The sequence below is a fragment of the Sturnus vulgaris genome, chromosome 3 (genome assembly GCF_052056855.1).
Source record: "Sturnus vulgaris isolate bStuVul1 chromosome 3, bStuVul1.hap1, whole genome shotgun sequence".
Lineage (NCBI taxonomy): Eukaryota > Metazoa > Chordata > Aves > Passeriformes > Sturnidae > Sturnus > Sturnus vulgaris.
In genome coordinates, this window is record NC_142245.1 from 37,645,564 (window position 1) to 37,672,924 (window position 27,361).

Sequence of the window (27,361 nt, forward strand, 5' to 3'; positions counted from 1 at the left end):
GGAGGAACGAGGGAGAATCTCAAACTGATAAATTCAGTAATTATGAGGGGTCATGGCCTGATTTGGCCAGGCATTAGACATCTTCTCGTTATGGTGTTCCCAACTGTTCATAACCACCATGTCTTTGTTTCAATTGGGAGCCACTGATGTGAATTAATTTGGAGGCAACTTTATTTTTAGACCAGACTTGCAGTGATTTGCTCTTTATCCTCTTTTGTGTGAACCTTTTGCAGCTCGTCCATAGTTGTGATTTTCTGTAGTATTAGTTCAAAATAGATTCCTGCAAATATAGCAAATTAAGACAGCAAGTTGAACTTTAGGACAGGATTTTTTTTTTATTTGTATTGCAGAACTTCCTCAAACTGCAAGTGTTCTGATACGCTTGTCTTGGCAGATTGTTTAGCTAGCATGTAATTAGGTGTTATACTTGCTAACGTCCAGTTGGTTTTATGATTGCATGAAATGGTAGCAATAAGAAAGGCACTTGCCTTGTAACAAATGACAACTGATAGGTAAGGTTTTTTTAATCCAAGGTAGAGGTGGAAAATATGTGAGAAATAGCTGAGTGAGGTTCTAGCAGGAAGTGGTTTTGTCTCAAATGGATAGGATAGTTTTGCTATTCACTAACCTGATCTTAAGTTTTGGATTCTCTTTGAAGTAGCTTGATGCTCAAATCTTATAGTACAGAATGAATTGAATAGATAGGGCTTTTGATCTCCTGAAACTTCATTCATTTATTTTTCCCATGCTTGCAGTATTTTGAAATGAGTACTGAGATTTTGTTTGGATATTTTCATTTAAATTGAAAATGCAGAAACTGGTATTGATGCACATAAGGTATGTGTTCTGCTGGGCTGATGGGATTTGTGTTTCTCTAAAAATGTTACTTTAATTCTTAATTTAAAGACCTAGTGACATTCATAGATCAAAGTTATGAATGTACCTTTAGATATTTGATTGGACTCGGGTCTTAGCATTATGGAATTAGTGCATGTGTTTACCACTCCCACTTTATAGCTGCAGGTAAGTGGTAGTTTACTGTTATTTAGAAACTCTTGGAGGAGCATTTTTGTTCTGCATTGGGAGCTTCTTGTCAAGGGAATTACTGACTTTGAAATGTTTTAGTACCATTCCTGGCTAGCAGTTTTCTAGGTGAATTAACTTTTTCCAGTATCACAAAAGATAAAGGTGTTACTGCCAGCATTAATCTATATCTCTTCATTATGGTGGCCAAGCATATGCAGGTGGCAGCTACTTCTCTTTAGCTCTATAGCTTTGAGGCTGAATCTATCTTTAACAGAGAGATGGAGACAAACTTTTTCAATGTTCTATTTCTTGAAATGCAAGGGTAATTCTCTAATTGGTTTGGTTCATCTTAATGCCCACAGGCAAGGGGCATGACAGATGCTGCTTAGACTGTTATGACTTCTCCAGACTAGTTTTCTGTAATACTCTCATAGGTCAGATTTTGATCCCAGGAAATTGCTGGTCTCTGTTCTGTATTGTTTGAAACAAAGAAGGTGGAGGTGAAATGTTCCTTTTCTCAGGTTCTTAATTTCTGCAATCTGATGTTTGTTTGGTTGTAAGTTTTTAGGTTGCTAGTTCTAATGTTGTGATAGATGACATACCATAGTGTAATATGCTATTGGATTTGCACTTCTAGCATGCTAGCAGCCTGCCAGGTTTCCTTGTAGGAACTGACAAAAGGTATAATGACTTCTTTGTGAGTTGTTTTGTTTTTAATCCTAGGCAGATAGGCTGGAGATATTGGGAGAAGCTATGATTCACTTGTGCCAAGACTGAAAAGCAAAATCATTTGAAACTTTGAATGGCTGCTTTTTCTCCAAAGTAAATTACAGCTAAAGCAATTGGGGCTAAAATGAGAGTAACAGTTGGGTTTTGATGATCCAGCTTAAGTAATTTAGTGATTTTATGTGAAACTTTAGCTGTGGTTTGTGAAGATGTAGATCACTATTTATTGCCAGTAAACTTAGGCTGGACAGGCAGGACATAATCTTAGAGGGGCACCAGTGTGTTTTTCAAAGGGTATTGGCAGAGTGCTTTACCACGTTGTAAAATATTGATCCTGAGTTAGAAAGGAGACTTTTGACAATGCTTTAGGGTGATTTAACTTTTCTAGGTATAACTTCTAGGTTACTACTTCTGTAGTGGTGACTTCTTATATTCTTTGGTTTCCTGGTTCTTGGTCATATGGTCAGCCATATGTAGTCTATGTGATGAGTATTACAATAATCTTGAAATATGTTTTGTGAACTTTTAAAATTAAACTCCTATTTGCAAAAAAGCTTCTCAGCAATTCAGAGGCTATTCAGTGTAAACTAGTCAGTTACAGAATGTGTTTTTCCGGGTTTTGGGAAAACATTAAAAATTGATCGAATAATTTCCTTGAAGCTCCATAGACTAATGCTAAGGGAGCCTGTTTTGTTTTTATGTGCTTCAAATAAAATAAAAACAACAATTGTAAAAAAACTTTCTAGAGATAATTTGGCCAAACTTTCTGTCAATACAACCAACCAGAATATTGGTCAGCACAGAGAAAATCACAGCTGGTAAGCAATATATTTCTTGTTCTGTAGTTATAACTTGTTATTTTGTTTTGCAATGGAGCAGAAATACTGTTATCTGCCTTGTTAGTCATCTTAGTTGGCTTCTAAAGATTTGGACCATTTACTCAGGGGATATTAGCTGTTTGCTGCTTTAGACATGAGATTCCATTAACATCACTACAAAATTGATAAAATAAGAATGGTCTAGCCTGGAAAGTCACAATGACTGGGGCTCCTGCAGGCTGCTGAACTCCTAGGCACAGGGTGTGAGCATACTCCTGTGCTTGACAGGAAAGAAGGAAGATGCAAAAGAAAGTGTTCATGGTGTTGGCACTGCCAGAAAGGGTGAGCTGCTTTTCCCATTTTCTCTGGGATTGGGGAGGAGGAGAGAAGTGATGTGTTAAAGAAAATGTCCTGTAGTGATCCATCCCTTGGATCACTCTGAGTAGTCTGCAAACACCATCAGAATCTACTGAGGTTTCTAGTTTAGTACATCAGTTTATTTGCATAATAGTTTCCAGTATGTTGTTGAAACTTAATGCTTTTAAAGATGTTAAAACTTATATTTGAATTTTTGACAAAACTTACTTTCCTGTAGAATGGTTTATTTCCTTGCCTGCAGCTGTGTTGGCTGTAGAAGGTGTTGTGTGAGGAACTCCAGTGTATTGGCAAAAACACAGTATGGAATTAGTTGATTTACCATTCAGAGAGCCCTTTTTTGCTGAGCAAGCACCAAAGACTTCACAACTATCAAGTGATTCCGGACTCTTGAAGTGTTTCTGGCTGCTGTATCAATGATTACAATTGCAGTTACTTAATGCAGGCAAAGGCTTATGTCCTTTGTTGTGTATATGAGTATATGTGTCATTGTTTCTGAAATTTTGGTGAGAAGAGCAGCTGACGTTTTTTCTTTACCTGGATTTTCAAAGAGAGGATACCACAAATGTGGTCAGATTCACATGCCCTTTATTTCCAGAAGTTTTCATTTCCATTTAACTCTATCCAAGTGGAAGATGACAGAATTATGTCCTTACCTGGATGTTTTTTACTGTATGCTAGCTACCAAAGTGGTGATTTTTAAATTATTTATAATAAAAACAGTATCCAGTGTCTAAGGAAAGAGGAGAACATGGGCAGGACATGATTAATGCAAAATTTAATGAAACTCCTGTTCCTGTGCTACAGGAAGACATCTATGTTGATGATGCAGCATTTTCAGCTGCCATTAGAGAAGGTGTCCATATATTTATAACATACACACAATCTGCTTCTGGATTGGCAGCTTACTCTGTGATAGAAAGCAGTTTGCCTTCTATGCAGGTGGCATTTTACATGAATTGCATTTAGTTCTGCAGTCCATCCAGCTTTAGACACGTAATAGTGACAAGTAACAATAAACATTTTAGGGGACAATATCCATTGCCACAGCCTTTTCCTTATTTATCTGCTGGCACTCTTCCTCTGCCTTCACCAAACTTCTCAAACCTGTTACTGACATCAGCACATGCAGCACTGAGCAGAAATGAGCTGTTGGAGTGTCTCAAGGAACACATGCCACGTATTGGTACGTGGTACAAGCTGTACTTAGTTTTGGAAGTTTAAGTATTGTTTTGCTTGATTAAGTAGTGTTAATAAGCCTTAATGGTAATTTAGCAATTTTGTCTTAGTGTTCATGCTGGTTTGTACAATTTAGTTCTTATTATTGACTGTCAGCTTGTATCAAGTATGCCAGGCATTTGCTTTAAGTTGAAAACACTAGTTGTGTTCTCCTGGTAGGAGGAGGACTTAAATTAATGACTTCCACTGTGGGAATAAAATGGTTGTAGTTATTGATGGGATGTATAGATTTTGGTAGTTTGTTTTTTAATGTAGGAAATATAAAAGCTTGGTGAAAATTGTGGTTGCTAAAATGCTAGCTGTTGATCATCTCAACAAGTAAAGATTTTGCTAAAGCATTGCATTACTTCCCTAAACACAAATAAGAGGTCCTTTCTATAAAAGCATTTTTCTAATTAAGTCTTGCATTTTATCTTCCCTTTATAGCTAAACCAGGTGGACGGGTGAAATGTCAGTATATTTCTGCTGTGGATAAAGTGATCTTTGTGGATGATTATGCAGTGGGATGTAGGAAAGATCTCAATGGCATCTTACTGTTAGACACAGCTCTGCAAACGCCTGTTTCAAAACAAGATGACGTGGTTCAGCTTGAATTGCCAGTTACAGAGGTAAGATGGGGGCGGGGGGGACAAAAAAGGTATGTAAATAACTGTGTCAGAAATTCTGAAACCAGACATTTGACTCTGAGTTTCTAGAGTGATATTAACAGCATGTAATGGAAAAGTTTCTTAGTTATTAGCTGTCACAGGGCCGTAGCTTTTCACAGTTGCCTGTATCTCAAGTAAGAGCATGTCTCAAGACCACAGTATTTCAGATGAAAGAACTTTTTAGTGACCATAGATAAGGACTCATTTCCCACCTTTGTCAGTACTTGTGTATGGAACCTATATGCACTTCTAGAAGTCAGTCTGGCCTGTTAGGCATCCCTGATTTGTTGTTATAATCTTTCAGGAAGAGAAAGATAAAATCAGGTGTTTTGTCATGTGAAGAATTACAGCTGGAATCTTAGCAAGGTCAGCTGGCCTAACAAGAGACTTTTTTCTGCGCAAACCTGGCTTCCCTTTTATATTTGTATCAGCTGTAACACAGTACTTTGTGGTTTGAGCACTTAGTATGACTTCAAGAGAAGCTAATGTTGACATTTCTGCTTAGAGTGTAATGCTTAGGATTTTGTTGCATTTGTTTATCCTCAGCATTGATGTAAATTATTTATGTGCTTACTATGAATCAACAATGAATGTTATATGTATATGAGGTTTTTAACTATGTGACTTGAGTAGGAGTAACAGCAATAAAATGTTTCATAGAGCTCTCTGAAGAGAGCTTTCTGGGTTCCTGATGCTTGCTGCCCACTGGCATAATTTTTATACCCTTTGTGGGTTACTCTATGTGTGGCTGAGTGTGAAGAAGTGTCAGGTCAGGATTTGCTTTTATGAGGTCTGCTGTGACGAGTTTGCAGTCTCATATGGTTCAATACACCTATAAATTTGTGTCAGTTTTTTGGCACAAAGATTCTTTGGTCCTAAAGAGTTTACAGACCCTTATTTACAGCACTCCTCTGTCAAGATCCTTACTGTAGAAAAAGATATGTGGAGTTCAGTAGGAATAGTTTTGGGAGCTCTGTCACGAGATCAGTGAGGAAGGAAGCAAAACATTATCAGTCTCAAGTTCTTACTTTTAATTTTAAAGAGGGAGTAACCCAGACCTTGGAAAAATTTTGTAAATAGTAAGCAAATATATGAACACAAATGTCCACATATCATCACAGAAAGGTCAAGAACTTTCATCCATGGAAGGGTGTTTAGTGTTTCTTTGTCTCTAGAACTTTTCTGCAAATTTTTGTACTTAATTTCAGTAGTCTTTTAAGTAGTTTGATCTGCTGGTAGTGCAGTGCACCTGTATGCATTTCTAATTGTCAGCATTAACAAGTAATGAAGCAACCTCTATCCTGTTTTGAATTCGCTGTAGAACACTACAATTTTGGAACTTCCAGAGTCTGTTATTCTTCTGATACAACCTTAGCTAGGGGGCTGGGTTGCCTTATTTCAGTCTTTCTTCCCCTGAACTTCCCAAGGACATAACTAAGGGGCCTTTTGGTCTGTTCTGTTTTGAGCAGCTTGTGTTTGTTTAAAGGACTGGCAGAGCATTGTCCTTGGGAAATATTTCCCTGTAATTGTAACTTGAAAGAATTCCTGTAATGTTTTTCAGATGTTAACCCACCTAACAGCAGATTAGAATACTCTGTGACTTGCACATTAAGCATACCTTTAAATCTTACCTGTCACCATGAAGTTAGCACACAGAGGGATAAGCTGGAAACAGATGAGACTTGGAAGAAAGTGTCTGTAAATGGATGGTTATAGCATTCTTTTCTAGTTGCATTATTTCTGAATTTTAAAAACTAGCTTCTAAACTAGCCTGGGTTTTTCTTAGCCTCATTTTTCAGTTTCACTATATTAGTACTGGAAGTAACTTATCTCTAATTTTATTGCAGTGTTGTTGTTCTCATTATTATCTACCTTTTTGAAGGTACAAAGCTGCTCAGAAAATGGCAACACTTTTGTTCTTGCTATCACTTTTTGTCATTAAAGCTGAATGAATCCTTTTGAAGAGAAAGCATTGGGCAATAGGTGTCTCCTCATTGCTTGCTTTAAGTGATCTTCAGTTTTAATTTATATGACTGACTTGTTTAACATTGTTAATATTACCCTTGAGAGAATTTATAGTAATTACTGTTACCATTGCTGAAGTTTATCTGTTGGTTGGCCTGTGAAGTTAAATTTGGAACATCATACTCAGCTCTGGATCTTTTATGGGAATGATGCTTATATAATATATGATAAAGTAGGATCTGGCAAAGGACATTTCCGAGAGTAATGGAATAGGCATAATTCTTGTAGTTACTTAGTGTGGATGCTAACTTTGCTTGTACATCTGCATTTTAGGCTCAGCAGCTGTTATCTGCTTGCATAGAAAAAGTAGATGTTTCTAGTACAGAGGGATATGATTTGTTCATCACACAATTGAAGGATGGTTTAAAAAATACCTCACATGAAACAGCAGCAAATCATAAAGTTGCAAAGGTAAGAATTTGTCTCTGTACTGTCTAACGTGGCTTTCCGTGTCTAATTTGTGTGTCTACCATTAAAACATAGAAAATCATAGAAAATCTGGTGGATTTTGTTTGAAGATAGTGGAGTGTATTATCTGTTCCTTATTTTGGAAAGTGTGAAACTTCTCTTGGTAAGAGAAACAAAATTAGTGGCTTGCTGGTAAAGTCAACTAATAAACCCAACTGAGCTTAAAATTTCTGAAATTACTGACTTCCCTTGTGTTATGTTCGTGTTGCTTTTGTGTGTCTGTTCTGTTTCCTGATATCACATGTGTTTGGTTTTGGTTTTGACACTCTGGTGATCTGTTTGTTGTTCAGATGTTAACATTTTAAAACATAGACACTTTTTTTCTTATTTAGTGGGCAACGGTTACGTTCCACCTTCCTCATCATGTTTTGAAGTCTGTCGCCAGTGCCATTGTAAATGAACTCAAGAAGATAAATCAAAATATTGCTGCCTTACCTGTAGCATCCTCTGTGATGGATAGGTTATCTTACCTCTTACCCAGTGCACGACCAGAGCTTGGTGTGGGACCTGGGCGATCTGTGGACAGGTATATAAGACAAAATAAATGATGAATTTTACCCCTTAGTTGTATCAGAATTAGCTCTTAGATGACTTTAACTTACTTGCCAAAGAATAAGTCTTGATCTGTGCTTTGTTGCTCTTACACATACAGCTAATTAACTGTTTAATGCACACTCTGCCATACATATTACTGAATTTAGCAAAGCCTTTCTGGATGCCACAAGACAGTCTGGGTTTCAATTTTATTGCAAATCGAATTTACTTTGCTCTTAATCCCATCTTTACTTTCAGAAAGGTAACAATTGCAGCCTTAAATACATACTACATTGTATCCTGAAGTCAATCGCTGTTCCTTCTTACAAGAAAGAGTCATGCTTATGTTTTATGGTTTAGAAGTTTAGTAAGTTACCTTTGCAGACCATTATGTATGCTACTTCTGAACTCTAGTCACCTGCAATGTGGTTGGGGTAATAGCACATTTTACCTCAGATTACTGCTTTATCTCCTTCTGATCCAAGTGGTAATGTATACACAAGCAAGTAACCCATGAGCTGAGACTAGCTAGAATACTGGTAAATCTTTCAAGTTTATAAATTATTCTCTTTTGAAAGTGTCTGTACAAACATTATTTTGCATGTGTGTTATCATTTCTTACACCTCAAATAATTTAACGAATTTGATTTAATCTCTTAGCATTCCCTCCCCAAGCCTTCAGGCCTACCTGTACCTCACCATACTGTATTTTGATTAGAGCTCTCCCAAGATCTGTCTCTTGAGCTGGTGTAATGTCATATTAAGATAGCTCTTATGTGGGTGTTGCTAGAATAGATTACTTTCTTGGCAGGAAATGTTTAATATTTCCATTCTCTTATAAGACAGCAAAGATCTCCTGAAACTGAGAAGCAGAAACAGGAAATAGGGTATCTTTCCAGCCCTAGTTCTTGGGAGAACAAAACTCTGTCAAGGGAAAAGAAAAACTGATACTCATTTCTCATGTGCTGTTGCAGATGAGGGTCATGCATTGAGGGAAGGTGGAAAAGAGAGGAACTTCTTTGCTTTTCAACTGTTGAGTTGCAGAAGGGTTCATATTTTGGGACGTAGTAGTTTAAAATTTTCAAGTATTATAGGATATTGTGAATGATGACTGGATGGGGTTGTACCATGTATTCAGTTAAGCCTAAAATATTGCTTTAGAGTATTTTAAAATGTGTATATTCATATCTGTTTAACTAAGAATCTCAAATTTTTACAGTAGTTATGTTAAAAATCCAACTCTCTTACAGTTTTGTTGGGCTAGATTCTCCAACTGCCTTTGATGCAGAATGGTTTTTGCAGGTAGATCAAATAGGCTACCTGGATGCTTATGTTATTAATCCTGTTTTTGAGATCCATAGGTTGTTGTGTGGCTTTTCATTTTTTACTGGGAATATGCTTTAAGAGCCCAAGTGAGGGAAGGTTGTAAGTTTCCTGTAATAGTTAATTATAATTTTATGTGTAAGTTATAGGCAACTGGTTTTGCTATTTTTAATGGCTACTAAAGCACTGAAAGTCTTATAAATAGTTTGGGTTTTTAATTTTAAGTGGCAATTTTGGGTAATGTAGAGGTTTTTCACCCTTCTAGGTCTTTGATGTATAGTGAAGCTAACAGACGGGAGACATTCACTTCATGGCCTCATGTGGGTTATCGGTGGGCACAGCCAGATCCTATGGCTCAAGCTGGATTCTATCACCAGGTAAGAGATTTAGTTGTTCTTAGTATTTGTTCCCCAGGTGGAGGTCAGGGGAAAAAAGGTGGTGATGTTTTTAAGTAGTTTTTTTTTTTCTTTTTTAATGGATTCCTTCAGTTATGCATAAACCATAAAAATTTTGTCATTCAGTTCTTTTTTTTTCTTTTACGTTTCAAGACGTTTTAGTGCCTTGAGTTTGCTTCTTTTTTTTTTCTTTTTACATATCACAGAAAACAGTGTTCTGAATTTCAGCATATAAAACCTTTTGAAATACAAGATTAATCGGAGTTAACAGTAATAGAAGTGAAGTTGGTTGTTATGTAGAATCTTTCTCCTTGTTAGATTATTGAGTAAATAATCCTTTTTTACATTACAATTACAGCAAAAAAGCAGTAAGCTTGGCACTGTTATTCTATAACCATACTTTCCTAGTAGAACTTAATTGTATGAAACCGAGGTCCCAGATCACATTAAATTGTAAAGCTTAGTGAATAAATATAGCTTCAATGTTTTACTCCACTACTTTTGCTTATTTCCATTTTTCATTCCTTGAAATTATTCCTGCTTTAAAAAATAGATTTGTGGCGCTAGAGGGAAAGAACTTGATCACCTAGTTAAAAGTGTTTTGTAGTATATAGCTATATAAATTTCAAGTGTTTCTTCCTATTTTCATAGCCTGCTTCATCAGGAGATGACAGAGCCATGTGCTTTACCTGTAGTGTGTGCTTGGTGTGCTGGGAGCCTACAGATGAACCCTGGTAAGTTTAATGATGTGTTAAGTACACTTAATTTTGTGCTGAAGAGGTTAGAAATGTTCAAAGGACAAAAATCAACTTATCTCAATGGTATTTCTGGTGAGTTTAGGATGTCATTGACAAGAATGGGTTTCCAAAATGATTCCATGGAATAAGTCACAAGAAGATTTGATGTACTATATCAAATTTCTGTATAATACTGAAAGAAAACAAAAAGTAGTTGGTTTTATTTCTTAATTCTGATTTGCTATTTCATTTCAAATCGCTTCTTGAGAGTTGTCAGCTAATACTTCTTTGGGGGCATCTAAACAGAGTCTTCTATTGGATTGTGACTGGAGTACATCTCTTTTCAGGTTCCAAAACTGCCATGGCTGTGTTGTGCATATTGGCCTTTTATGTGAAGTTGCAGTATCCATTACTAGCTTACTGAATCATCTAAAATTGTACATAGCGACAGAAATGTGTGGGGCCTTACACTGATTAAAGTGTTCTTAATGTATTTTTTTTCTTGATTCGTTCGTAATTTATAATCTTTTCTTGAGCGCATCAGATTCCTGACTTGCTGGAAACTTTTCCTTGTAATACTATCTTCATAGTTTTTTTTTTTTTTTACTCCTTTCACTTATGATTTTCAAGACATTTTATAGCTGTGTAATTGCTCTTGTCATATCTCTGCCTTAGTTGTATATCAAGATTAGTTTTTGCCTCTTGGTCAATGTGACATTCAGGACTGTTTTCAGTTTTGATTTCTTTTACTTGTGGATGTAGAGCTAGAAAGAGGACATTGCTTCTAAAGTTACTCATAACATTTGAGCCTTAATGTACATTAATTTAATCTGAGCTTTTCTGCATGGGGACATGATTGGCTACTGCCTATAGAACAATTTTTTTTAATAGACCAATTATGTTAAGAGCATTGTGTAGATTGATCTATTTCAATATGAATGTGCATTGAGTGATCAAAGTCTTTAATAGAGTCTGCTATTGGGAACCAGCAGGGAAAGCTATGTTAGTGACTTCAGAGCTCTCTTGTATGGTTGACTGCAATACAGTTCAAACAGTTCTGTTTCAGCTTCACTTCTAGGACTTAGCTTGTACATGCTGTGTATCGTTTTCACAGTAAAAAAATCAATATTTTCTGTGTTTGTTTTTAATCTGGAAAGGTCTGAACATGAGAGACATTCCCCAAACTGCCCATTTGTCAAGGGTGAGCACACTCAGAATGTACCTCTTTCAGTCACGCTGGCAACAAGTCCAGCACAATTTCCCTGCACAGATGGCACTGACAGAATAACCTGCTTTGGATCTGGAAGTTGCCCTCATTTTCTAGCTGCTGCAACAAAACGAGGAAAGATCTGCATATGGGATGTTTCCAAACTTATGAAGGTATGCAATAGAAATAATTTGAAATAATTTTTCATCAACTATTTACTGATAAGGCATTTCTCGATTCTAAATCCTCCCAAATACCTCTTCTGTTTTGTGTTGTTGTTTTTCAGGTCCACTTAAAATTTGAAATCAATGCCTATGATCCCGCTATTGTGCAGCAACTGATGTTATCAGGAGAACAGAGCTCAGGGGTTGACTCAAGGAGACCAACACTAGCATGGTTAGAAGATTCCTCTAGCTGCTCAGACATACCGAAATTAGAAGGAGACAGGTATGCCAGTCTATCAAATGAGAAGTATGAAATGCTTCTGTGTAAGTGGTAAATGCCATTTAGCAAAGTCATGCTTTGTGAAACATAAGATTGGTAATTTTCTTTTCATGGATATAACATTTTTAGTCACTCTATATTTGTACACAATTCAACACTTGAAAAAGACTAATCTAAATTTCTATTTTTTAAGCCAGTTTCCTGCTGTTCCAGTTTTATACTCCACTAGCAGAGAGATTGCAGATCTCATTGCTGCCCTATGCTCATGTTTCAGAGGCAGAGTAAAAAGAGAACGGAATATAAGTTTTGAATCAGCTTTTCATTTTAGTTGCGGATTATGCATTTCAGGTTTTGAAAGTAAAGGCTCCTCCTGGACTTCTGGAACATGTTTTTCTCTGACTGCTTCTCCATAATTTCTGGTTATGTCGTTCTGAAAATAAACTGTGTGGATGTGCTAGGAATTTGTACTTCCTTGCATACTTTTAATACATGGGTACAGACTCTAAAAATTAGATAGTCCTGTTGCAAGGATTTGGATAAGCTAGGGGGTATGCCAGTACTTAGAAAGTGTGATGTGAGAAAAAGTAGTATTTCACTCGTGCTTCATGCAGTCTGTTGCTGGGAACTCTTGTCAGGTCTTGCCAAAGCTCAATAGAATGAATAACCGTTGGAAAATTGAGAGCAAAAGCTCTCGGGGGGGTCTTGCTAGTTTTCAGAAAGTTTCTTCTTAAACTTCAGCGTTAAGAAGAAGGTAACAATACTGCTGTATACATAGGGATGTAAATCTTTGGTTTTAAGCTGGGTGTGGTATCTATGGTAGTGCAGGGCAAAATAAGCTTGTTCTGCTGACATGGGCAGCATCAGCAGCTGCCTGGACTCTTAATGTAGCTTTAGGGCTGGGAACTCCTTAATAGTTAAAGAATTAAACCAAATTTAAGAGCTGGATAAAGGACAGTCATACTGCCTAGAACTAAGCATTTTTCATTTCACTTCACCTACATGAAATTTACTGTCGCTTCTCTGCTTAAGGGGAAGCTGGATCAGAATCAAAGTATTTGTGTCTACCACAAATCAAAGAATTGTGTCTACCATGTTATGAAGTGAAGGTTGATCAGGTTTGACCCCACAAAGATGTGTTTCTTGAATATGAGGAATAAGCATCCAGTTTGTTGAATTTTGAGGATCTGACTTTTGAGGAGTAGTTGTACCTGAAGCTGCAAAGGGATTACTGTCTTTCCAGTGTGTAAGGAGCCTGTAATAGAAAAGAAGTTCTTTGATGGGAAAAGTCAGATGCATTAATTATTTATATATTCTTAGAACTACTCAGGGGCCTTATCTCTTGAAAAGGTATCTTGAACAGATTGTGGTTTTACGACAAAATTATTTACCTGGCAGTATTTCTAAAACCAGCAACACTATTCATCCCTTGTTTCAGTACTAGCTACAAAATCGCCATGTAGAGTTGAAGACTAGTCTGTCAGCTCCACTTTCCAGAGATTATTTTGAGGAATTTGAAGATGTCAGTGTTAATTTTCAAATATCCTAATTGTATGGTTTTCTTTTTCTTGGAAAGATTCCTGAGAACTGGCTTTCATTTTAATTCCATTTATGCCTGAATTGTAGGAAATAAATACTAGAATAAGATGAAAAGAAATCTGGTCTACTGGTTAAATAATGGAGGAAAAAAGTAATTATGTTGTCGGTGTTTGTGATGAACTCACAGTGGATGAACTGAATGCTGGCTAAAAGGAATGGCCAGTTATAGTACACATTGTGTTTTTTATTAATTTTTTTACTAATTTAATTAAAAATAAGCATTCATGCATTATTTTTTTCAGCGATGACTTACTGGAGGATTCAGACAGTGAAGAGCATTCCAGATCGGAATCTGTTACAGGTGGGTTATAACTGATCTCTTGTATATGTAATAGTTTGGGGGTGAAAGGGGAAATGCTTTCAGGCTTATAAAAACCCCAGTCAAAACCAATATTATTATATTCACTGTATTAGAAAAAAGGAAGAGGATTTATCTTGAAAGGAATGCCAGTATTTAAGTTTGTGGAGAGATTGCATGCAGGAGAAAAGAAGAACTGCACTTTATTAGTTAATAAATGTCTTACTTGAGAACAAGCATTGCTTATCTTGCTGTCAATAAAGTACACAAACAAAGATGATAAAACTTTCTTAGAGCACAAACAAATTACAGCTGTATAAAACCCTTTAAATTCAGGGGATTGCCAGAAAGAGTTCCTGTGTCTTGATTGTTTCCCTAAGGGTGTGCACTTTGATAAAGTATTTCTTCCTGAATAAAGATTTTATATGGAAGCAGAACAGTACTATGCATGGTGTTCTTGTGTTATTTTCTTAGAGGTTGAGTCAGAAATTTTGAGGGAGGGAAGACTAAATGTTATTTTCTATAATCTGGTTTCCATCTTTGAGTAAGGATCACCAAGTGGGAAAAAAAAAGAGCATAAGATGTAGAAAAAAATCCCTTTTTCCAACAAATACTTGCAGTGTATTATTTGCAGTGTAATATTTGCAGTATATTTATTTTTTGAGCATTGGAATTATGTTAAACGTTTTTGTTTTAAAGGGCATACATCACAAAAAGAAACTATGGAAGTCAGCCTTGATATAACAGCTCTCAGCGTTCTTCAGCAACCTGAAAAACTTCAGTGGGAAATTGTTGCAAATGTTCTGGAGGACACAGTTAAAGATCTAGAAGAACTTGGGGCAAATCCCTGTTTGGCCAACTGTAAGAGTGAAAAGATGAAGGAAAAACATCTAGAACAACACAACATTCCCTTTCCTTGTTTATTAGCTGGAGGTCTATTAACGTACAAATCACCTGCTACCTCTCCCGTTAGCAGTAACTCTCAGAGATCACTGGATGGCTTAAGCAGGACTCGAGGTGAGAGTGTCTCAGAACAGGGATCAACTGACAATGAATCCTGCACTAATTCAGAACTGAATTCCCCTCTGGTAAGGAGGACTTTGCCTGTATTGCTGCTGTACAGCATTAAGGAGTCTGATGAAAAAGCAGGAAAACTCTTTTCACAGATGAACAATATTATGAGTAAAAGTATACACGATGATGGTTTCACAGTTCCACAGATCATTGAAATGGAGCTGGACAGTCAGGAACAGTTGCTGTTGCAGGACCCCCCTGTGACTTACATTCAGCAGTTTGCAGATGCTGCAGCCAACCTGACATCTCCGGACTCGGACAAGTGGAGCTCCATGGTTCCCAAGCCTGGGACTTTGGTTCAGTGCCTGCGTCTGCCCAAGTTTGCAGAGGAGGAGAACCTGTGTGTAGATTCAATCACACCTTGTGCAGATGGAGTTCATCTGTTAGTAGGACTGCGGACTTGTCCTGTCGAATCTCTGAGTGCAATAAATCAAGTAGAGGCCTTGAATAATTTAAATAAATTAAACTCGGCACTATGTAATAGAAGGAAAGGGGAACTAGAATCAAGTCTTGCTGTAGTGAATGGCACGAGTATTGATGTAATCCAGCATGAGTCACCAGCAGATGTACCAACTCCTTTAATAATTCAGCCTGAGCAGAGAAGTGTTAGTGGTGGATACCTAGTGCTTTATAAGATGAATTATGCCACTAGAATAGTTACTCTAGAGGAGGAACCAGTAAAAATCCAGCATATCAAAGACCCTCAAGACACAATTACCTCAATGATTTTGCTCCCACCAGATATATTGGATAATCGAGAGGACGACTGTGAGGAGCCTGTAGAGGAAATACAATTAACTTCTAAAAACGGCAATGGGAGGGAGAGAAGATCTGAGATCTCTACTCTTGGGCACCTGGTAATAACTACTCAGGGAGGATATGTAAAAATACTAGATCTTTCAAACTTTGAAATTCTGGCCAAAGTGGAGCCACCTAAAAAAGAGGGCACTGAGGAACCAGATATGTTTGTCTCTGTGATATACTGTTCGGGCACCGACAGATTATGTGCATGCACCAAAGGTAAGACTTTTCTTCAAATTTTTTTAAAGTTACTGATTTTAATGTATTTGGATTATGTTACAGAATTTAGAATCTAAATTTCAAATTCCACTGAATTTGCATACAGCTTAATGGTCTAAGAAGCATGGACTCTAGTTAATTCCTCACCTTAAAAGTCAGTTTTAATCTCTAGAATGGCAGTAATTCTCGTGTTTGTCTTGATTTTTGAAGAGGCACAGGTTTTCTTAAGTCCAAAACAAATAGAAGTCATTCTCGTATGTAATTATTTCTATGTTAGATAAGCCCCATTTCAGAAAAATGTCTTCAGACTGTAATTGATGATATTGAAGACAGCAGAGAAGATAATGCTTTTATACCTTATCCCAGCCTATTTTCATTCAGGTAGCATGCTGCTGATTCTGCTTCAACTTTTTGCAATCGGGATTTTACTTTCTTGAGTGTTAGAGCCAGACTATCCATGCGTGATTCTCAGGTCTTTTTTTCCAAGTGAACACAAGGCATTTTGGGGAAGAGGGCAGGTAGGAGGGGAGTGTAACTCAAGTCCAGTTAACAACTACTTTGTGAAAGTTCCTAAACCACCACACAAGTCCCCATTTCCTTGTGACCGACTGGAGCACTGGAAACAGCTATGGGTGTCATCCAGCTGAGTTCCTCCATGTCCCAGTGTTCTGTTTAGTTCATTTGCAGTTGATTACAGCTCTGGAGAAAATGCTTAGGCTCTCAGAAGGGCTAAGCTGATGGGATGCTTTATACATTTAAAATAAATTCCCACCAATATCATCTTGAGCTCCCTCTTTACTAGAAGAATTGAAATTGATACCTTTTTTCCTTTCATGATTGTGTCACACTAAAGTCCTCCTATGAGCAGTTGTTAAATCAGATTTAATTGTTATTTCCACCAGACAACATCAAGTTTATTATAGACATCTCAGTTTTCTTAAAGGCTCGTGTTTCTCACTCACCTACAAAGATTTCTAGTAGTGGGTATTTCAGATTTGCTTTTTAAATACTAATGAGAACATTGGAACTTAGTAACTAGTATTTTTGTTTTCAGATTGTCAAGGGTAACGTTAATATTTACTAAATTGTTCTCTTTTGGTGACTGCTGCTGAAGAAATATCTATTAAACTGTTTCAGCTGTATTTAATCATGCATGCTTTTCCCTAGTTAAAGTGGAACTCTAATGAAAGGTTAATTGCCTTTGAAAACTGTTGCATCATATCATGTCATAATTATACTTAGTTGATCAAACTGTGATCTCATTGAAAAGACCTCCAAACAGAATTTTTTTCCCTAAAGAATTTTATTGCTATCAATTTCTTTCTTTCATCAAATCTGTTTTGCCTTTCTTACGTTTCAAGATTCATGATAGAAGTTAAAGGGCTTATTGTACATGGTACTTTTTCATCCAATGTTAGTGTGTTGTGGTAATCGTGTTCTTGTAGCTTTTGGTTTTATCTGAATCTCTTTGGGGCATGGAGTGTAAGATATACAAGTCTCTGAGCTGGAAGCATTTTATATTTGTAGGAATATTTTGTCTCTGCCTAGATAACCACCATCTCTGTTATTGACTGAAGAATACTTCCATCTTCCTTGGAATGTACAAGCACATAATTCTGTTTTTGCAGTAAATTTCAGTATTATAATATCCATCTAGTAATTTATCAATAGCTTTTTTGGAATTCTTTAGTTCATGCTGCCCTTAGGATGACTGAGATTTTGGGGTTTTTTCCTTCTGTAGCCCAGTATGCTACAGGTATCAAGTCAGCCTACCAGGGTCCTCTTTTGAATATACTACTTAGTTTACTTTAAAAAAAAAATCCACTAATTATTCTTATTTTTCATTTACGCCCACTACACTTCTATTTGGAACTTGCATTTTCTTCTCAACCATGGACTTTAGAGTTCATTATTTTCATTGCTTTTACGTCTTTAGAGGCTTTCAAATTCTATTTCTTTTTTAACATTTCAGTCATTGTTATATTTTTGTCACTTTTGAGAAATTAAGTCCAAACCGTCATAAATACTTAGGAGTCAATGTGCATTAGAAGTCTGGATTTCAGGATCTGATGCTAGGTATGTCTGAAGCCTCAGAGTCAAAACATTTATGCCAAAATACATCACTTGATAAAGAATTACTTCAACTGAAAGATTTATTAAAAAGGCATAAAAGATTTAAAATTCAGGAACACTAGAAGAAAAAGCAAATCAAGAACCTCAACTATTAATATAGCTTTTTTAATCGTCTGTCTTATTGTATGTTTGAATAGCTTAATATATGGAATAGGCTTTGCATAATTTTCTTTTTCTTGAATAATAATCATCCTTTAAACTTTTGCTTTAAATGGGTAGAATTTCTTGCTTAGCTAGGTGGCTGAAGATGGAGGGTTTTGCTGTTATTTTTCTTAAGTGCTGTTTTCTTAGGCTTCTTTGCAAATCACCTTGAGGTGTGTTTGCTCCTCTAGGTTTACTGCCACGAGTGGGATGGTGCCTGTAGTCTGACAGCATTAAAAAAATACTCTGAAAGTAGAATGTATTCACTGATGTGTTCAACATATTCTAGAAAGGAACTTGTAGTGCAAAGACATAAATGAAAATGTTAAGTGAAAGTTTTGGAGCATAGATGCGTTGGAAATGTTTGGATGATGGTGGAAAATACTCAGGCATGAGCAGCGTATTCTTTCCTGTTTACTTGTTTGGGACCTCAGAGTAGGCAAAGAGGTACTTTAATGTCTGAAAATTCTGAATGCAAAATAGCATTTTCTTCTGTTTCTCCTGCTGGTTGATGTATTATTTTCATTGGTAGATTATATAAATTTTTTCCATATCTGCCTCTAAGATATGACTGAAAAGGAAGCCTCTGTGTGAATGGGTGCTTCAGATCTGGAGTGGTTTTATGGAAAGATGTTTTAGACCTACTTTTGACATCATCCATCTTTGTGAGTCACTTCAGAATTTTACCTCTTGGTGTCAGCTTCAGGTACTTACCTGTTTCTGCAAGGATTACCTGAGCTTGACCCCTGGTGAGAAAAGTGTACAAGTATATTCTTGGTTCCAGTTCTGTTAAGCAAGCATAGTGAACTTTAATCTCCTCTGTATTTTGCTTTATTCTCTTCCCCTTGGCCAAGGTAGACTACATTTAATATCCCTCTTAGTAGTGCTTTGTCTGCTCTCATATGGGGGTTCAGATGTTTTCTCTTGTGTCATTAATATGATAAGAGTCTAAACTCTGCTTTTATAACGTTCAAAATAATAAGAACATAAGTATTTTCTTTATTCGAAAACTAAGCAGCAGGTACTGTTTTTGAATAGGGATACAACTGTAGGGTGGTATTTTGATATTTCAAGTCTATTATCTTGTGTTTAAGAGGGTCAGATATTGTTTCTTATTGCTAGATATAGTTTCTTATTGCTGGATTGTGCTTGCCTGAAATTTTGAATGTGTAACATTATAACATTTTATAGGAGCTACAATATAACAAGAATATTTTAGTTCCTCCCTCTTGTCGGAAGAAGTATTTTTTCAGGCTAGATTTTTGTATGCCCAAAGTGAGTTGCCTGTGCTTACCTGCAAGCCTGGCAGAACTGGATGGCACTTGGATACATTTGGGAATTGATTCCCCCAAATGGTGTACCTTTCATTTATAGCAGCTTTCTTGCTCTTACGTTGTAAATAGTGTAGTTCTCATACTCTGTAGTTTTTTTCTAATTTAGTTTGGGTATCTTAGCATCTTCCTTGTCAGTAGGCTTTTTCTGCCCTGTGTGCTGTGTATTTGAAGTTCAGGAATGAATTCAGTAGTTTCAGTTTTCCCTTTTTCAGAAATGAAGTCCAATAGGATTAGAGAGAGGTCAAGGTATTTTCCACATCAGAATTAATGTTGGAAGTGGTGCTAAGAGCTCATCTTCAAGTCAGGGTCAATTACACTTACCCATTCAGAAACAGAATACTGATCACTGTTTTCAAACATCTTCAAGATGGATTTAACAGTCTGCTCATGAAATTTCTCCTGCTGCATGCTGTCCTTGATGATGATTTTTTTCACTAGTGTTTAGCCTCTGTCATCTTTGTCACTGGAGTTGTATCTGTTGTATCATTCATTATGAATATGGCAAAGAGATTTCTTTAAAAATGGAGGGAAATTCAGTTTATTTAGGTGCTGTCCTTCTCCAACCATTCATTTTCTCAAGCTGAATATCTCCAATCTTTTCAAACTTACAAAAGAAGAAAAAAACAAAGCAGCCTTTACTTTCCCCTCTCAAAAGATGTGATCAAGTCAGTCCACAAGTTTCTTGATGAGAGATGCAAAACCAGGCCCAGTAATCCTACAGATGAATTCCTCAAGCTGCCCTGGAGTCTGTACATACCATATGTGAATACATAGTGGAATGTTTGCACTTTTGAGCAGAAAATTGAATGAGGTTTATCAGATGACTCACAAGAACCTCTCTTATAGAACTGCTGTCTAGCTGATTTTTTTTTTTTCTTACTGTAACAGGGCTTTTAATTATTTCTTTCTAGGCATAGTAACTCTCACTTGTCCCTATTCAATTGCATTTTATTTTTTTCAAAGTCGAGGCAGAATTTTATCTCCTAGAGTAGTTTAAATTGGAGCATCTCCAAGTGAGGTTTTGGCATAGCTTTTTTGATGACATTTTTCAAGTGTTCTGAACTTGCACATTTAGAGCCAACCAGTGACAAGAGAAGGAGGAGACTGTAAATTGATTAGTGCATAGTTTCCTGTGGTATGGCTTTGTTTTCTAGTTCCTTTTAACTAATTGGATATTGTTCAAATGTGTCATTGTGTTGTGATTTGCTAAAGACGATGTCACTCTTCCCAAACTCCTTCTGGAGTGCCAGGAACATCTCACCAGATTGACTTTGACTGCAGTGTCCTTAGTCTCTAGCATGCTCTCTAGCTTGTTCCAGTGCTGCTTTCCTGGAACCAGGAACTGTTTTGCCAGAAGGAAGCATGTGATTTATTTGAATGAATTCATGATTTTTGCGCTCTGTTTGTATTGCCCACCAGGTTCTTGAATCCATGCAAATTGCAGGTTTTAAAGACAGTTCAGAATTAAATTAACGATGTTTTGGTTGTATTAGCTGTTTTTTGAAGGACGTATAATGATCCTAGTTTCCAATTTGTTTCTTTCATGGTAACTGAGTAAGTCAGTGTCAGCTTTCATATCTTCTTGATAGTGCAACAGAAATATTTATTGCTTCTGTCAAGGTGATGTAAGCACAGGAGCCTTCAGATAAAGTGCTACTTGAGATGTTTGCTCCCTGGTTAGAATTAGTCACTCTTTCAGCCCAGTGCTGCAAACAATAGTAGTAACACAAAAAAAAACGAAAAAAACCCAAAAAGGTGGCATTGACTTCTGTGCAGATTTTTTTCACTGGCACTTGACTACTGGAACTACAATATCATTGAAACAAATACTGAAGCATGCATCATCAGAAAGTCATCTTTGGATGTTCTGTGAGAAGAAATGCCTCCTTTGTGATACAGAGGCACAGCCAACTACAGCATTTCGGAAAAGTGTGCATAACCAGAGGCTAATACTGTACAACTGAAGTTCATGGTAAACTTCTTTACAGAACCTTTTTAAAAACAAATAAGAGGAAGTGAGGTATCTCAAGCTTAGCACGGACTTTTTCTTGGAAAAGTGCTGGAATCTTTCAGGAATGCAGGGATTGTGACTTCTCTTGCATGGAAAACATGGTAAGGACATTTTTGCTGGTGAGCAGTAAACAAAGTGATATACAAACTAGGGTTTGACTTATTACCAAATGAAGCTGTGAAGGTCTGTGTTTTCTAATGTGTCTCTAATTCTGTTTGAGGTTTGAGGAAAATTGCTTATTTATGAACAATTTAATTTAATGGAGACTCATAAGTGTTATTTGCTAGAACTATTTTTCTCCCCCTTCATTCTTTGAAGTCTGCTTGGGATGTTCTGTTCTGCTCCAAGGATATCTGGTTTGAGGGTGAGAGAGGAGAGGTACAGGCTTAGTGAATCTCAGTTAGGAAAGACCCACCAAGAAATGGCTTAATGGAATAGCTGTTTTGAGAAGATAGAATAAAAAGGTAAATAAAGATAATGAGAATCTCCCATCCCAAGAACACCACTTTTGCACATTACCCAGACCTGTGGTGGATTTTCCCACAGCACAATGCACTGACCCTGTCCACAGAGTTGGTCTGATCATTTTGGTCATTTGAGTGATTTGTTATTCTATGTTCATAAAAGAGTGAGTTTATTAAGCCATTTGTTGTCAGGCCTTTCTTAGTGAGATCTCAAAAAAAACCCAGAAAATCCATTGTGAGTTCCCTCTGTGCCTCTCTATCACTCTGTTTCACTCTCCTCACCCCTCACAGTACAGGACACGTACCTGCTTTTATCTTGGGGTTTTATTACATTTTTATTCTCAAGTTTCTTTGTTTCAGATTACCTGGATATTTTGTATAGCAGGGTTTGTCATAATGTTAGTCAGATGCTGAAGGTCAGTCTGACAATTTTTCAGAAAAATCACATAGGGCCTATGCTTGGATTTGCCTCTTGATTTGAATCCTCCTGATTCAACTTTTTATAACTTTTGGAACTGGTAACAGCTCTTCTCACCCCACCCCCCAGCATTATGTAAAGTTAAACATTCCTTCTCAGTGACTTAGAGCACAAGTTGAAGGAGGATCGGAGCAGCTGAGGGAGCTGGGGTTGATTAGTCTGGAGAAAAGGAGGCTCAGGGATAAGCTCATCATTCTGGGCAGCTACCTGAGAGAAGGTTGGAGTGAGGTGTGAGTTGGCCTCTTCTCCAAAATAACAAGTGGCAGGATGAGAGGAAATGGCCTCAAGCTGCTCCAGGGGAGGTTTGATATTAGGAAAAATCTTTTCACTGAAAGAGTTGCCAAACATTGGAACAGGCTGCTCAGGGCAGTGCTGGAGTCACTGTCCTTGGAGGTATTTAAAAGATGTGCAGATGTGGCATTTAGGGACACGGTTTAATGGTGGATTTGGTAGTGATGCATTAATGGTAGGACATGATGATCTTGGCACTCTTAGGTTCTATGACTTCTCTGTAGATGATAGAATTGATCTATGTGTGTCTGAAGTGGTGAATAATGGGCAACCTCCTTGAATGATTTCAGACTTCCATCAATACATTATGTCCATTGAAAATTTTGACTTTGCTCTTTTGCCTGTTGACAGGCAAACACTGATCAGTGTTTTAATTCTAGGTTTGATGAAATAATGTGGGGAGTTTCTTAGTTAGGATAATCAGAGAAAATAGTTTAATTTTCAGTTTTCAGATATTGAATTTTAAAAGGAAGTTTATGCACTCTGTACAGATGAAGTAGTGTAGGCCTTCACTTGACATGATAGAATATTTTCTATTATAAGCATAATTTGGATTAGGGGAAGTGTCATAATGGTTAGGATTTTTGGGTTTTATTGAGGTTTCCTTTGTTAATTGCCTTTTAAAATCTGTCTCCCATATAGTTTTTACCTTTGATGCCATTTGCAACTGCAATGTTTCTGCAGTTCTGTTCTGCGTTTAGCCTGAAAACAATTAGTAGTAGTAAAGCAAAATAAGAATTCCTGTACAATTTCCCTGATTTCACGTCCTGCATAAACGCTGTCATAATTGCATAGCAATTCAAGTGCAAGCCCGTCTTGTGAGTTGAATTTAACTGTATGCCTGTTGTAACTTTTTTTCTTTTGTTGTCTGTGATTCTGTGATGATTTTAGGTGGAGAACTTCATTTCCTTCAGATTGGAGGGACCTGCGATGACATCGATGAAGCTGATATACTTGTAGATGGATCCCTTTCCAAAAGTGTAGAACAGTCATCAGAAGGCACCAAGCCCTTATCCAACCCTTCTAGTCCAGGCATTACAGGTAAATTGCACATGTGTACCTGTATCAAAATACTTCTGTCATTTTTGAAAGTTGCATCTGAACACAACTTGCAATTACTTAATAGCATTTAATAGCTGCTTTATAATTTTTTGTTGCCCTAAGTTAGAGTTCTATAGTTGCTGTATGTCTGTCACTGGATGTGTACAAGCATAACACTTCAGCAGTTCCTGATTTATTTAAAAAAAACAAACAAAACACTTTGACTTTTTCCAGTCTTTACGTGTGATTTTAAGTATGGCAGACTGTATTTGTGTGACCCCCAGGAGTCAATCTAAAAAAGGAAGAGATGCTTTTTGTTGTAAGTTTATTTGTAAGCAGCATTACAGCAGTTGCTTTGAGGACTGCATTTCTCCTTCAGCCATTCCTGAAGTTTGAAGATCACTAGAAAATACACTGTTGTATGTATGTGAGGGGGGAAAAAAGTCTATGGCTTTCTTCTGCACCCTTCTTTTGCTAATGGCAAATAAAGAAAAAAAGAATGTAGATGTCAAGGACATGGATATGCTTCAATGGATGTGTTCCCTGTATAGTAGCTTATCAGCAGGGTTAAGTGATTACCAAGCAAATGGTAACTCTGACTGTCCTGATGAGTCAGATGATCATTACTGTTTAAATTCTGCCAGTACTATAAAGGGAATTTTTTTTCCTTTTTTTAATCTTGTTCCCATCCAGCCTTTAGTATGGCCTTGAATATGACTTAGTGGAATAAGAAATTGTTGTATTTATGTATAGGCTTCAAAGTATCTTTAAGTTGTCCACAAGCTGTAGGTCCTCCTTTAAGTAGTCATATAATTAGACATTGTAGTATTGCTTGATCTTGTTCTGTAATGGTTTCCAAAGAGTTGTTAGGTACAGTTATGATCAGATACACTGAGTACTATTTTGCTGTGGCATCAAACTGAGTCACTAAAAGCTCTGAGAGGAGCTTAATAATCATAAGAACCCAGTGCTGAAATGAAGGGTCTGGGTGGGAATTGTTGAAACCAAATGGTGGTTGCAGAACTCTTGAGGATACTCAAGTCAATAATGCAGGACTGTTAGCATAAATGAGAATGATTGCTACCCCTGTAAACCTCTTCAGTATTGAGGTTGTCAGTACTTGTGTGAATTGTGATCAGCCTTTGACTTATAATACCAGTGTTGCTTCTCTTTTGGTCTTACATACTTAAAAACAGAAAGTGTTTTCTTCCACTTCTATCTTAGGATGTTTTTCAGACAGAGATACAGCTCACAAGAAGGGTTTCTGTTTGGGGAAATGAACTCCTGCAACAAGCAGAAGCTTCTACTCATATATTGTTCCTTTATATTGTGGGGTTTGTGTGTTTATTTTTCTCCATTGTTTGCTTTCTAGAATGGGTTTCTTGCATTTTATTTTCTAGCCTGAATTTGCAACTTGGATGCATTTTAAATTTTATTGTTTTAAGAGAAAATAAGTTAATCATATAGTAATCTTAGATTACTGTTTCCTTTTAAGGAGCAGGGATTTTTTTTTGTGGTGAAGTAATCTAAAATAATGCTTTTTTCAAAGTGAATTAAAAAAGAAGATTAGTTTTCCTAACCAGTTTAAAACCTGTTTTCAAGTTTGCTGTTAGAACTTTGTCTTGTTATAACACTTCGTTAGAATATAATAAAAGCTTTGTAATTTTTAAAAGAAGCCAAGTATACTTGACAGCAGTGGAAAGTTAAGTCCTTCATTTTTCAGTTTTAGGGGTTGATTACATTTATGTGGTTGCTCTGAATACTCTGAATTTGGATTTGTTTCTGTTGGAGGAGGAAGGAGAATGAAGCAGAAAAATCCAGTCTGCTCAAAGATAGGCTTGTTGTACAGTTTGAGCTATGATCTCAGTTCTCATTGCAGTGTCATCCAGCTAATGAGGTTCACATTTGGCAGTGAAAAAGTGAAGGTCTTTGCTGTATTATTGAAATTCAATTTCTAAAGCATTTCTAATTTCTTTGGCATTTTCCTGCCTCTGAGATTGAAAAGTAGAAATTATTATAGTTGCAATGAGAGTGAATGCATTACCTGTCCAAGAATCTCACCTCAAAGTCAACCTGGATTGTTTTTCAAGATACTCTCTAGGTTCAGGCTTCACAGTGAGGATGGTGTTTGTGTTGGTGTATTATTATCTCCTCACCCCAAATGGTGACAGTAGTAATCAGGTAGCAGACTTTCTCCTTTTGAAAACCATGATTTCTTTACAAGTAAAAGCTTTTCCTTCAAAACACGTTTTTAAGAGAAAATGTTCGAAATACTAGAAAATACACATTGTACATGTCTTATTATCCCTCAAGTTTGGTTGTTTGGGGTTCTTTGGTTGGTTGGGTTTTGTTTGGGGTTTGTTGTTTTGGTTTGGGTTATTTTGTCTGCTTTGGTTTGGTTTGGAGTTTGTTGGTTGGTTGGGGTCTTTGTATGTCTGAGAAAATCTGATGATCAATTTTTGGTTCCTTTGTGGTTCCTGGGATATTTTAGTATTGAAAACTTCAATTAATACCCTTGTTTCCTTGGTACAAGGCCTAAATATAAAGACAAGAAGACAATAATTGTCAAGGCCCAGTGTCTTTTAAGTGCTTAACATAAAGCATGTTTGTTTTTCACTTATGCCTCTTTTAAAGTAAATTGGGAACCTTCCACAATGTTCTAGTAATCCACCATAAAACAAGTCTGTATCATTAATAGGGGCCCAAGTAACGTTTTAAACAGTGATAAAAATGTACAGTAATTCTCTATGTCTGTTTTCATGAAATTTAGGGGTTTTTTTATCTGAGTCAGTAGGGATATTAAAAAAATAGTTAATTAGCTTTACATCTTCAAAGTATAGCTGACTAATTACTTATTCCTGATGCCTCTGGCTGAATCCCAGACACCATGCTCAGAGCTCTCACTATTTAGAAAATTTATTCCAAGTAAACTGCCTTCAAAGGATACAGGTTTCAAGGCTGGGATGTTTGGTTGCTTGTGTTGGGTTTTTTTAATAGTTGTGTTTGTTGTTGTTTGTTTAGGGTGGTGCTTTTGGAGGGGGAGGGAGTTTATTATTATTCTTTTTAAACTAGAAAACCTTCATATGTCTTGTAGTTCATTTTATCTATAGCAGTTCTGATGTATTTTGAACTACTTTTTAAGAGAATGTTCTGGAAAAAATATCTATGTAGTAATGAATGTATGTACTGTAATTATTCAGGAGTTGATCTTTTGGTGGACCAGCCATTCTCCCTTGAGACACTGACATCCCTGGTGGAACTGACTCGTTTTGAGACCTTGACACCACGGTTTTCAGCCACTGTCCCTCCCTGTTGGGTGGAAGTGCAGCAGGAGCAGCAGCAAAGGCGGCACCCTCAGCATCTGCACCAGCAACACCACGGGGATGCAGCTCAGCACACCCGCACCTGGAAGCTGCAGACAGACAGGTACGTAGGGGAGCAGTCATGGGGAGTTGTGTGCATTGCTTAACTAGGTGGTGTAGCTGTACAACCACAAATTTCATGCAATTTAGTTGT

The 27,361-nt window shown here is 36.8% G+C and overlaps 1 protein-coding gene across 4 annotated transcripts in view; it reads left to right on the plus strand.

Moving 5' to 3' along the window:
* Window positions 1–27,361, plus strand: part of BIRC6 (baculoviral IAP repeat containing 6) — a 171,078-nt gene that overhangs the window by 10,539 nt on the left and 133,178 nt on the right. For all 4 annotated transcript variants that reach the window (XM_014876424.2, XM_014876465.2, XM_014876433.2 and 1 more), the window contains exons 2-12: window positions 4,611–4,792; window positions 7,130–7,267; window positions 7,657–7,850; window positions 9,447–9,558; window positions 10,228–10,310; window positions 11,471–11,693; window positions 11,807–11,967; window positions 13,803–13,861; window positions 14,558–15,952; window positions 23,696–23,845; window positions 27,046–27,271. In XM_014876424.2, the coding sequence (XP_014731910.2) occupies window positions 4,611–4,792; window positions 7,130–7,267; window positions 7,657–7,850; window positions 9,447–9,558; window positions 10,228–10,310; window positions 11,471–11,693; window positions 11,807–11,967; window positions 13,803–13,861; window positions 14,558–15,952; window positions 23,696–23,845; window positions 27,046–27,271 (2,923 nt within the window). The remainder of the gene's footprint in view (window positions 1–4,610; window positions 4,793–7,129; window positions 7,268–7,656; window positions 7,851–9,446; window positions 9,559–10,227; window positions 10,311–11,470; window positions 11,694–11,806; window positions 11,968–13,802; window positions 13,862–14,557; window positions 15,953–23,695; window positions 23,846–27,045; window positions 27,272–27,361) is intronic.